The sequence below is a fragment of the Siphateles boraxobius genome, unplaced genomic scaffold, assembly GCF_051911475.1.
Source record: "Siphateles boraxobius isolate OS27281-9 unplaced genomic scaffold, OSU_SipBor_1 9, whole genome shotgun sequence".
In the NCBI taxonomy this organism is placed as follows: domain Eukaryota; kingdom Metazoa; phylum Chordata; class Actinopteri; order Cypriniformes; family Leuciscidae; genus Siphateles; species Siphateles boraxobius.
Window position 1 is genome coordinate 16,358,444 of NW_027509219.1, and position 13,883 is coordinate 16,372,326.

At 36.7% G+C, this 13,883-nt stretch overlaps 1 protein-coding gene across 5 annotated transcripts in view; it reads left to right on the plus strand.

Annotated features, from left to right (window-relative positions):
* mvb12bb (multivesicular body subunit 12Bb) overlaps positions 1-13,883 on the plus strand; it is an 85,951-nt gene that overhangs the window by 46,973 nt on the left and 25,095 nt on the right. For all 5 annotated transcript variants that reach the window (XR_013201055.1, XM_077222866.1, XM_077222869.1 and 2 more), the window contains exon 7: positions 5,175-5,266. Coding sequence is in view for 4 of the 5 variants with exons in the window: in XM_077222866.1 (XP_077078981.1) it covers positions 5,175-5,266 (92 nt within the window). In the remaining variant the exon portion in view is untranslated. The remainder of the gene's footprint in view (positions 1-5,174; positions 5,267-13,883) is intronic.

Below are 13,883 nucleotides of genomic sequence, written 5' to 3' on the forward strand. Positions count from 1 at the left end.
AAGGTCAAGCATATTCCCCATTGTGAGCAGGAAGATTTTTTTTATGCCGTCCCATGATTCACTCCACTGATTCACTACAGGAGGTCAGTAAATATACAACCACATTGGCAACTTTGGAAGAACTTTAAAAACAAAAAAGTACTTCAAAAAAGTTTGCAATCTAGATCAGGGATCTGTAAAATAAAAGACCACCCTGTTAACATATTGCATCAAATTAGGTGTTGTATTTTAGGTCTACATGGTCTGTAATAGTAACTGGCGTTTAGTACCATATATCTGTATACATCATAGGATAACCTTAAAAGTTAACTATTTAATTTATGTGATATTAGTGCCACCAAACCTATTTTATTTAATTTTATTTATCATTTTTTTGTTTACTTTATAATACAATATATAAAGTAAATGTTGATTTTATTTTAGATAACTTGCCTATTGCCAAAATTACAGGAGATAAAGTTGTGATCTCAAGAAAAGAAAAAAGTTATAATATAACAAAAAATAAACGATAATGCAAAAAAATAATGCATGTATGCAGTGTTAGAGTAGTACTGATGGACGGGTGTCACTGTTTTCGCTCTTTGTTGGTTTCAGTGACCTCCGTGTCACCTACTCAACATCTGCTCTCCAAACAATGGCTGATCTACCAGTTCTCAGGGAAGGCAGTGCTTGTATGAGATCTGTTGTGACACCATCCTCAAATGTGTTTTCCAGACACTTTTCTGTGTACCCTTTCCCGGAAAGTCCTAAAAAGCGTGCAAATTTCCATACACATCAAGTAAACTCAAACTGAGCAGTGCCACAAACAATAGAATCATCAGCAAAGATCTGTGGCTCTTTAGAGATTCTACACTCCCATATTCCGCTACGGAATTCTTCAAAATTTTTCCTTCTCCACACCTGACATGGAACTTTAAGTGGGGTAATGACAAGCGGGAAAGCCGCCACTGCAGAAAGCAGCTGTCTACAAGCCTTAGGTTGTGTGGGCTGCCTGCTCGGAGCGAGCGCTGAGGTGTTGTCATCGAGGATCTCGGATGAGTGTCAAAACACCGGCTTCCAGATTCCTCTCAGTTTGCACCATATTATTTTTATATATAGTTTTTATCCCAGTCTTTCCCTCACCGAAGGCTTTGGCAAATTTGTCCACAGTGTGACAGATGTTCTAGACGTCTCCTCCCCGAGATGGACTCGTGCTTCCGCTTCTACGTCGATGCCTTCTTGAGTTTCTCATCAGCCACCCGTGGAGATTCCAGCATGTGGGATTGGGCTTTTGATATTGAGATTACTCTGACTAATTGGCTCCTTTTACAAGCCTCTTGACATTTTCCGGGCTGTAATTTTGCCTTGCCTGTAAATACTGTGGCAACTCTTTTGGTTCGTGCAACAGTTTTAAAGTACATGAAATTGTGTTCCGTTTCATCATTAGTGTTAGTCCGAGCACAATTTTGTGTTCTTTTAGTCTACCCACACTGCTCGTATGTGCCTGTCTCCTCTAATTTGTCCAGTCCTTCATCGCAAGTCAAGCCTCTTCCTCCTCCTACAAGGCATTGTGATATTCTTGAGCGCTTGTCTTTGTGTCCACTTGTCTTCCATTTGGCCTTATTAGGAATCAACTGTCCTCTGAGTTTGTGCCTCGAGACCTTCTGTCTTCTGTCTTTAAACTCTGATCTTTCTTGGCTTCCTCATCATCCGTAGATCTAAGTGAAGCATGCTGAACATCTAAAATGTCTTAAGATACAGAATCCGTTTGAGGCTTTCTCCGTTTCTTTTTAACATATGTTGTTGTGTACAAGCTAAATGTTGCAATTGTTTACATCATAATACCAGTTCTGTTTTAATTCTGGGAGGTATTATGGTATATTTAGAAATTCAAAATTGGGATTTGTGTCACTGTGGCTCTGATGGGTTTGAATGATGATTAATTGTACTCAAAACTCCAGTGGCCGACGTAATGCAAGCCTCGCGCTGCCGTTGATTATGTAGCCATGTTTATATTTTAAGAATTAGATGTGTAATTGATATGCCATATGCTATCCAAACCCAATGTACCCTAAAATGTGCAAACAAAGAATTGGGATTGAGTATGGTTACACTTTTTGACAGCTCTGAAGATTGGAAAACGCTTGCTCCTGCAACTTATATTGATTTAAGCATATATTTTATTTTACTTTTTGAGAGGCGGCACAGAGACAAAAAGTTTTGGAGATGTTTTTCTGGGTGCTTGACACTAGCACAATGAGTTGCTCTATATAAATACTGCGTTTTATACATACAAGATGTTAGATAATCTTAAGATGGTCACTTTTCTAAAGACCAACTCTTATCTCAATTTTGACCTTATCAAATTGGTGATGTTTTACATCCAAATAGATTTGTGTGTCGTAAACAGGCTTTTCACTGTATATATCTCATTTCCATTTTCTGTATCGCTCGGTATTATTCGCTATTGTTTTGGCTTGCTCCAGTGACTGGGGTAGTTGAGGCCAGTTTCGACGAAAGAGCATCCGGACCATCTCCTTTCAGTTTATAGCTGTTTGTGAAATGTCTGGATGCGCGTAGAGCCATGTCCCCGGCTTTCTCTCCCCCCTGCGTTCGAGTCAACCTTTGCAAACGAAGGGAAGTCTTCATTAAATGTGGCAATCGGTTCCACAAGATTGATGCCAACCTTTTAAAAATTCACCATTGGGCCGAATTGAACACGGGCAAATGCTGATGCAGATGAACAGGGAGAAGTCGGCCCCATCGAGAGAAATAAATCTGAGTTGCAGGCTTCAGTTCATAAATACCACAGGCTGTCAGGAAGCATGTTTTATTGCCTCTGATAGAAATTACTGCATTTATTTATCTCATCACACCTGATAGAAATGCAGAGTAGCCACTCAGGGCAGACCTGTCTTCAGTTTACTCATGAGTTGGAAACTAGATCTGACCCACAATTATCATTCATTTATTCGGATGAATATGTACAGTTGATCTCTGGTGGGCAGTGTTTGACTAAAAAAGGTGCTTCCAGAAAGGATAGATGACTGTTTTTCTAATTTGGCTTTTGCCTTTGCACAGCAGATTTCTACAACAGAGTAACCAACTATATTTGCATTGCATCCTTTGCTCGGCCCGAGCACTTCAACCATTTCATCTATTTATTTCAGAAATACCCGTCCTCCATTTTCAACATCTAGGCATCTCCTGCTTTGCATTGATATCACATTTCAGAAGCTTTTCCAACATCCACTTCTGCACTTACCTTCCTAACTTATTCTCAAACTCTGGATTCTCCCGCCGCCTAAATGACATCTTACTCCCCTTGGCAGTGTCACTTTGCTCCTAATCTTCTTCCAAACATGACTCCGTCTGACTTTAATGCATCTGATGCATCCTGTAACCTGTTGGAGATGCTCATTTGGTCTTCAAAGCATGTCTAAACCAGAATTATGCAGCGCTCCTGATGCAGAGAGACTCAGGCAGCGAGGCACTGAATTTATTGATTCCCGTGAGTGAGTCAGAGAGTGTAATTCACCAGCGCCTGATTGATGAGGAGAGCAAGTTCAAACTGTCCATGAAGTGCAGTGCATGCTATTTTTGCTCTTCCCCAAAACTTTGATATGGTTAAGCAGTTTGACTTGAAATCCACCGAGGCTTCTTTTATGCAAATGTTATTCTAATTATTATTAATATTATTAAACATATTGTATAATAAATTGCATTTATTCAACTATAAATGTAGTAGAGGTAGTATTTGTTTTTGTTCCGTTTTCAATTCAATTTAGTATATTTAAATACTAGCATTTATTATGAAATAAAATAATTTATATTTAATAAATAATAATAATAATTAGTATTATTATTATTTATTACTACCACTACTGTATACTACTATTGATATTTACATAATTATATTCATCACATTTCATTATTGTAAATTATTGGTTGGATTTTGATCAGATAATTTGGTTTGCAGAATCTTTTTAGCACTACCACAAAATTATTAGATTCATTGGCACTCCTATGGTATAAAAGGAATCCAGTGTCATACTCCAAGGAAAAGTAAGTCCAACACTTTAGCTCTCTACGGAGGGTAACAATAATGACCTTAACCACAGACACCCAACTTGGACTGGTGTGTGTGTTTGTGTGTGTGTGTGTGTGTGTGTGTGTGTGTGTGTGTGTGTGTGTGTGTGTGTGTGTGTGTGTGTGTGTGTGTGTGTGTGTGTGTGTGTGTGTGTGGGTGTGTGTTTGTGTTTGTGTTTGTGTTTGTCTGTCTGTCTGTCTGTCTGTCTGTCTGTCTGTCTGTCTGTGTGTGCGTGTGTGTGTGTGTGTGTGTGTGTGTGATCTTTGATAGTATGTTTAGGGGTAGGGTTAGGGCTAGAAGATAGAATATGCAGTTTGTACAGTATAAAACGTATTATGTCTATGGAAAATCTCCATAAAACATGGAAAACCAACGTGTGTGTGTGTGTGTGTGTGTGTGTGTGTGTGTGTGTGTGTGTGTGTGTGTGTGTGTGTGTGTGTGTGTGTGTGTGTGTGTGTGTGTGTGTGTGTGTGTGTGTGTGTGTGTGTGTGTGTGTGTTAGCATCCTGGCTTAGGAAACTCTTCTTATTACCATGACTCCATGACAACCGCTCACAGGCACCTAAGAGCCACAGACATGGAGGGAGAGAAAATGGGAGGTTAATGATCAGTTGGAGTCAGTGATTCACAGTAGTTAAAGATGGAGACCCACTATCAATGATTCTTATTACATTTATATTCTAGCTCTTTAAGAGCTTTAAGAATTTTTTAAAGAGCTGATTAAGGAGGTGTGTATCGCAGTGATATTGTACAGTCCCAGTAAAGTATGCCAGATCTCAGCAGTTTGATGCATCATTCACAACTTAGCACTTCGTAGACACTTTGAACTTCACGGTGTAAATTGCATTCATGACAGATTTTACAGGATGTGTTTGCGTTGTTACCTGATTCGCATAATTCCCTCATAATTCCTCAGGCAGCATGTGCAAATAAACAGTTCTATCAGTGAACACTGAAATTCTAGAAAGTAAAAAGTTTTCAATATATTACTGTCTGTGATATCTCCTCTAGAATCTTTACATTGAATACAGTGTTTCTTTTGAAAATGTATATTCATTATTTCCTGTCTTTGCACATTGTTTTTGAGTTTTGCCTCTCTTTCCTAGACAATTCCCAGAGTCTCCTGCTTGTCCAACTAAAAAGAACATCGTCAGGCCAGATTATGAACACCAAATCTACAACCTATACACCAAATCAGGTCAGTCCCTCTACAATGTAACTTATTTTATCTCGGAAGTTCAACATTTTGTCAACACTGTTGTGTTGGATTTTACAGCGTCACTACACAATCTTCCATTGTCTTGAATAAACTTTGCAACATCCCTAGGACTATTGCTAACGTTTAGGTGAAAATTACACAATCACACCACGACATGTGCACTTTTATGCAAACATTAGGGGAATGAGATTTGTGTACTTCAGGAAATCCCACTGACCACCACCGTCCAGCAGATCTGTCTTTTAGGTCCAAAATATAACTGTGAGTTTGGGCTGTGAAGACATGCTCATGCGCTTTTTTTCTGGCTGGAGAGAGACACCATGTGGTGAGGATGAGCTTATCTATAGTACAGAGAAAGATATCTTAATGCACTGAGGTACATTCAGGTCCAAAAGAAACATTTGGTCACACCTGTGGTGTGAATTCACGAGCCACAAATATTTCAGTAACACCTTCATATATATAATGCTGTATTTTTAATGCATGAATAATGCCTTGTAATTCACCTTTTAATGCATTGTTTTGTATCATGAATTATTGTGACCACAGTTATAATATATTATAATACTCATATTACGCCTTTAGAAAGTAGAATGCATTAAAGCACACGACAAACAGCCAATCTCAGATGTAACAAGGAATCTGCACATATTATTATGCATTTTAACTTTGGTTTCAATTATTTATGAAAATATATAATGTATTATAATGTACATTATGATATCTTTATAATCCATTATACATTAAGGCTTTAAGTAAAGTGTTATCAATATTTCTTATGTGCTGTTTTTTGAGTTATACAAATTTTTTTTAATGAAGTGTACAATGGGGCTAAAGGCACACCCTAAGAAAAATGTGCTTTTCACTGCTCCCATAGTTTATGATTGCAGATTGTTTTTAAAAAAGGTATTGAACATTGATGGAGCAACAGATTTTGTGTGAAAATAAATCATAAAAGTGATTTGTTTAAAAATCTGTTTGGAAGGGGAGCCTTTTACCCCACACAAGGGGTAAAAGGCTCACCAGCATGGGGCAAAAGGCATTCATTTATACAAATATTAAACCAATCTTTAATTTAATTTAATGAAATTAAACCAATCACTTTAGCAAAGTTTGCACTGTTTTCGGTTTATTTTGATATATAAAATAATTAATTTTTGTTCAATACATATACTGTCATTAAAAGATGTTTGTTTTAAAAATACTAGAAACAAGATCATTTAAAAAAGAAAAGATTCTAAAAGCATTGAATGAGATCCCATAATAATTTAGTAAACTTTACAGTAGTAACAAATATATACATTTTATTAAATTATATGATTAATATCGTATTTTAAAATATTTAGCTTTCATTATAAATATGGTGATTATCTCTAAGATGGACACCCAACTTGATATATGATATTTCCCATCTGAATCTGGAAATGTTGAACAAATGAAAAAGTCAGCCAGCCTTTTCTTATGGTAATTATTGTGCTTTTACCCCAATTACCATACTTTTACATATTCTTCCGTTATTGAAAAACTGTTGCTTTATTTAGCTTGAACAAAACTGAAGATCAATAACAAGACCTTTGTCTTAAAATATAGACATCGATTCTCATTTGCTACATAAATCTACAACATTTAATAAAACGTTAAATATTAGATCAATTTAGCGCAGAATCAACTTTGCTCTGCTGTCTGCGATCTCGTCAAGGATCAGACAAATTTCCACGTGCCTCATCAAAAGCGTTTTTTAAAGGTACAATTGGTGATTCTCTACAGAAACACTTTTTATTTCCTTTCAGCCAGTCACGTTCGACGTTACACGAGAACGACTGACGAATTGGGCTCTCAGGCGAGTTCGTCAACTTTTTACCCTCGTATTCTTTTTTTTATATACATTTTCATTCTCTTTGATTTTTCTTGGTTAAAATAAGGGACTGACACATTAAACTCTGCCACTTGCCTTTGACGTGGTTAAAGTGACAGCAGATTGACTTGTTCTCAAGTGAGGCCAAAGAGAAAGGAAAGATCTGTCAGCACGAAGGCTGATGCATTCTGCTTCCATGTCGCCATGGTAATGCCATTTGACTGACAGGCAGACACATGCTCTGCCACCAATCATCACTCTGTCACCACAAGTAGTGTGTTCTATTGATCCTCCTTTAGCAACGTCTCTGTAACCGTCAGTAACTATGTTCACAGACGAGCTCAGCAGCAGTTCAGTATGTGGTCTATATTTTGGTATTTTTATTGAATGGAGATAGTAGATAGGGTACTTTATGTGCATCACCGTTTCTGCAGAAGCTCTGATGAAATAGATATTTTAGGCTTATATCTTACATAAAATGCATAAATAAGATAGACATAATAATACATTAGAATATATGTGTGTGTATGCACTCTAAAAGAAATTCAGTAGGGGGAAAATGCTACGGCAGCTGTGGTTGCCAGAAATATAAAATATGGTAGCAACATGTTAGGATTTATAGATTTAATTTAAAGGGTTAGTTCACCCAAAAATGAAAATTCTGTCATTAATTACTCACCCTCATGTCGTTCCAAAGCTGTAAGACCTTTGTTCTTTATTCTTTAAGACCTTTGTTCTTTGTTCTTTTATGTTTAGTCTGACCCCCATAGACTGCAGAAAGCACTCAGGTTTCATCAAAAATATCTTAATTTGTGTTCTGACGATGAACGAAGGTCTTACGGGTTTGGAACGACATGAGGGTGAGTCATAAATTACAGATTTTTCATTTTTGGGTCAACTAACCCTTTAAATACACAGTAAAAAAAAAAACATACTTCATTAACTGATATAATGTTAATATATCAACATATTGAAGTACTAATATCTGTTTTGTACCTTTCCTGTACAACCACCAAAAACAGGTGGTAACAAGACCATCATGGAAACACACATGACACTAAAGCCCTGTCCACACGGAGACGCGTTTAGCTGTATACGTAAACAAATTTTATCGGATCAGCGTTTCGTCCAGACGGATCCAGCGTTTTGGGAGACCGAAACCGCTATTTTTTGAAACCGGGTCCCAGGGTGGATAAATCTGAAAACGACACCCTTGCGTCTTCGTGTGCACGGCCAATCCGTATATTTTGTGAAACGATGATGTCATCACCCCACGTGTCGACTAGTCAGACGCGCTAAATCAGTAGGCTAACAGCAACAACAACTGCGACTACTTGCTTGAGTTTATGCTTCAGAAGCTACTGAGCCTCTTTTATTTCTTTATTTATTATTTAGGCTTACTTTAATGTATTTTTATTTTATTCCTTTATTTTACTTCTTTATTTGTTTATATTTCTTTCTTATGCTATGATGCTTGTATTTTGTCTGATTAAGACATTTCGTATTTTGTAGGGATGGGCAATTCAAGCAAAAATAATATTCGACGATCACTGGGAATTATTTTTATTATTAGCCTATTCAAAAAACGCACCTCTGCCCCTTCATGCTCACCGGTAACACGGCGTTCGCTCCGACATAAAATTTCTCTGTACTGTAGGCCTACATGTTGTAGCCATTAAATAAAAGTTAGTTTCATATTTATGTTTAAATAATATGTTATTTTTTCCATTTCATATATGTTGATTATATGAAAAGTGAACAGCGTGAGTAGCCTAATCATAAGATGTGCAATATCGAGACATTATTTTGACCACTTCATTAAGTTTTGTTTTATATAAAGCCTTTCTTTAAAGTGAATTTCGTTTTGTATAAATTGTATCTTAATTTTAATCAATGTTTCATCAACCAATTACCTGGATTTAATAAATAAGAAGCAAATATAGCAGACAATAGCCATCAGGACACGGAGGCGCCGTCGCGATATAACTTGCATCCCACATGAACTGGAGCTTGTCTCATAAATGAACAGAAACTCAGAAATATATCTAAGCTTGAAATGTCTACTTTTAAACAAAACAATTCAAAACGAAAAGAAACAGACAACTCTCTTATAATCCGTATGAAGTGCGCATTTATCTGTATAGGCACCTTCACCTACTGTGAAGGTGGCGAGTCAGCATCGTCACAGAAAACACTAGTTTATTAATAAATAATTAAAATGTCTCCTTGCTATATTTGACACATTCATAATGATTAGGCTATTTGCCGGTTCTTTGTGGCAAGCTTTATGCGTCTGCTAACTAATCGAATATCGTGACTCATTCCTATTTTGTACCGGCCATTTATGGTTTTTCATATTGTTCAATCTTGGTTAAAAAGAAAGAAAAAAAGAAGCTACTGTTCCTAATATTATTGTATACAGCGCGCAAGGTTTATGCGCAAGTCTTCTTCTCTGTTTTTAGTGTATCTGTGTCAGAAATACATCGCCTCATACTGGTCTGACATGAATACTACATCGGTTTCAGTGGTTTTGTGTGTACACAGATATTTCTTGAGACGGCGCCGTGTTTATGGATTGTTTTTTTAGAACGAGGAAAAAAAAGATCGGATAGGGAAAGCTCTGGCTTCGTGTGGGCGTGGCCTAAAATAGTGAAATAACCATTCATTTAACAACATTAGATGTAATATAAAACCCTAATGTAGCCTCCATAAAAACTAAGGAGAGTTATTTATTTCAACGAAAATACATCACTTGTAAAGTGTCACGCAGGGAATTTTTTCACTGTATTACTCATTATTACTCAGTTTTACACTGTAATACAATTACTTGTTCTTTTTTACTTTACTTTTTAAAACTGTAAATTTAACAGCATTTAACTCTAAAAGTGTTGTGCTGTTTTTGAGAGGAATGATTTTATTAATATGTGTATCTGTTGACATCAGCCTGCCCAGGGACTACAGGTGAAAATTAGCACAAGTGCTATAACCTGGTAAAATGCATCTCTCCTCTTAAGGTTAATGTATATTTTGCATTGTCCCTGTTTAAAAATAAATAAAGGAAAAAAAAAAAAAAAAAAAAAAAAAAAAGTACATTAAATGTACATCTATTACATTTTTTATCGTATATAGTAAGGAAACTTACTGCTAACCAATTAACAGGTTTTTACCACAGAATTTTGTAGTTTTTATTGTTAAAATCATGATCGTGTGTGTGTGTGTGTGTGTGTGTGTGTGTGTGTATACACATATATATATATATATATATATATATATACACAAACACACATTCATATCTAGTATTATACAAAATATTATATAACATTTAATTGTAATTTTATATATATATATATATATATATATATATATATATATATATATATATATATATATATATATATTATGCTTAATAATTATGCATTATATTGTTTGAACTTCTCCATTAATTGAGTTGACCTGAAGAGCAAATGTGGGGTTTTGAACAGACAGCTGGATTTACCTTAATCGTTGGGGACTCCGCATATGCGCATGTATGTATGTGTGTGGATGTTGACAGCTGGCCAGGTTTGAGCTGGGCTAAAACCATGTGCGCTCTGTCAGGCTCGTAGCACCAGCTCCTTCAGGATTGATGAATTGCCTGCTTTCTTGATTAAACCTTCCGTCACTTCCCAACAAAACACACACATGCAAAAAAACAAAAAAAAGACGCATTAACGACTATCCCAGCATAGGAGACTCGACATGTCGGGAAATCTGTCATCGTCAGCCACATTATGTGTGGATTTGAGGTGCAGTTGCTTTGACATTTATTACCAGAGTATTAAAAACTAATTCACATAGATTTGGCAACCTTCATTCACTTGACAGTCCACGCTCATTTTAACAAGTTGGGTCTTTCTAGACTTCTCAACCTCTTACTTTGTTTCACCACTGCCTCTTTGAAGCTGAGCAGATTTTTGGTGTCATTTATTTTTCATTTAGCTTGATGGGTTGAAAGAAATATTTCCTAATTAGCGGAGGAATCAGTGTGAAAAAAGAGTCCGTTTGTAACATCTGTGAGGTGACGGATTTGAATATATTCTTTTTTTTTTGGGGGGGGGGTTCATTAATGAAGTCTCAGAAATGAATTGTGTGGTCATATGAGCTGTGACTCTCTAAATCAAATTGATAACGTCTTTTGTAAGTATTATATGTGGTTAAGAGCTTGACTTTTGCCATGTTTTTATTTTCATCCCGGTCTATAAAAAAACAGGGAATATTCATAAAATATTCACAGATATCCAATATCCTCTAGTTAACTTGAATTAACATATCTATTACATTAATCAAAAAAGGATGACAATGCCCTTTATTAAATATAATATAGAGTGCCAATCAATTATTCTTTAGTGCATTAAAGGAAGATCAATTAAGAGGTGATTGGAGAGAGGGATGAAAATACAGAGATGTTTCAGTATTACCTTTGCAAAATATCAGAGCAATTGACAATGATTTTTTGATTTTCCGGAACTGATATTATTCCCCTTATTAAAGTATGTGCATCTGCTTTTAATTTGCACCAAATAATTGGAAAATGCAACAGAGCTTTCCAATTAAAGCGCCACTTTACGCACTTTAATAATACCCCCATAATATTAGAGCTTATGAAATGACAGGTGAGCTGGTGTATGAATAAAACATAAAGGCTCGTAATAAGAGACAGGAAAAAAATGGCAGACAGTTGTTGGTTTTTTTTTTTAAATGCTTGACTTAATTTGCATATATTAATCTCTTCTTTTCAGCCTTATCGAATAGTCGTGCATATTTGAAGTTAAAATAGTGATGACAGGCTGGGGTACGCTTCATTTTTCCACGGATTTATTGCTGCTATAATTCAGGATCTTTAATAAGCCAATATGACTGATCCTCCGAGTTCTGTGGAATTTTGTTAATTGTTCCAGATGGTGCTCACTGATAATGCAAAATGACTTCTCTTTTTCCCCACTTTTTTTTTTTTTTTACCATCTCCGACCACACTGTTTTTTTGATTGACTAACACAGAGAAAAAAGATTATTTTTGGGCCAGCACTTTCATTAGGAATCCTCTCATCAGGTTTCAAACAAAAGTTCCATCTTATCTCCGGGTGCAGACTCCGCCGTGACTAGCGCTCCAGCTAGCGCTTGGCAGTCGAAGAGGATCCCATAGCCTTTTAATCGTGACTCTAATCTCATGTAGCCCAGCAGCTCTCTAGACCCGTGATGCCATATTTTACAATACCAAAACACTTTAGGCTGAAGGATTAGAGAACACGCACTCGGGCTAGCGACACAAAATCTCATCTGCTAAGTGCGGCTGCTCCATGGCTGGATGGCTAGCCTTGAGGAGCTAGTTGATTAAAACCCCCCAAAGCTAGGCCACCATTTTTCTGCTCCTCCTCTCTCATAGCTGAGGGCCTATTGAAAGTTCACCTTGATTCTGTTTAGCATCAGCTAAATTGCCCTAAATGAATTGTGTATGGATATTTGATGGGTGGTGGTGGGGGGACTAGGAGGGGGATAGACATAGACCAGATTTACTGCTGTGTTTTACTTTCGATGGGTACACGATTTAAACCATGCAATTTCGGGGCAATAAAACCGTTCTGAAAGGGAGCCAAGGACTTCAGGTTGGCGACAGGGCATGAAAGACTGCATACTGCTTCTTTTCCGAAAAAAGCCATTAATGATTTATTCTCGTGGCCTACGTAGAGGGAGCCTGAGGAAAATGTAGAGTCGGTTTACAACTTGCTTGGCTTGTGTGCATGATAGCATACACCACTAAACCTGTGACTGATGTTGCTTCCAAATGTTTGTTTCTGGATTAATCCAGATTTTAGAATCTTTACTCTCAGTCTTCCTTTAGGGGGAGACCAAGGGTCTTCGACCTTTTCGAGTTCTGTTACATGTATGTAGCATTTTAAGTCTGATCTGTGTTTACGTGCTTTTTTTTATGCTGGCAACTGACATTGCAAAGGCATTACAATAATTATTGTCAGAGTAAATATACTTCTACATTTACATTTTAGTTTTACCGTTCATTTTAATTCATAGTGTCAGTAGCCACTTTCACGCAGCAATCCTGGTAAATTACCATAAAATTGCCAGAAAGACTTCAGCGGTAAATTAAAAAAATGTGCTGTTCACACAAGCAACAGCGTTCTGATTTTTACCGGTAACAGACCATTCACACATCAGTACCAAAATACCGTTAAATTCTGTGATGGTGTCATTAACCGGAAGTTTATGCCTTGTTCCTGTAGAAGGTTAGTTATTTTATCATACCTGACAGTATCGCTAACTGTTGTTGACAAATCTCTTCATCCACCTGGACGAGGAGAAGAGCTTTAGTTTCGTTATCACTCCAATTTGAAGATATTTGTAAATAGTGCTGAGGTAAACATGTCATCTGCAATGGCTTAGAGCCGTTGCTCTTTCAACGGCTTCTGATTGGCCCAAATCATTGACCTCGTACGTGCATAATACCGGTATTCTTCATTCTGCGTTCAAACGGCGCATATACCGGTAATTAACTGGTAATGTTACAACTTCGCTTACTGGTAAATTGTCGAAACCAATTTACCAGTATATTTAAAAAGGTCCGGTTCACACATGATCTGTTACCGGTAATTCACCAGTAAAGACTGTATGTGTGAAAGGGGCTAATGGAACATGAAACATAATAAAAACCTTTTAGGTTTACTTGGCTGGAGTTTTCATCCATCCATA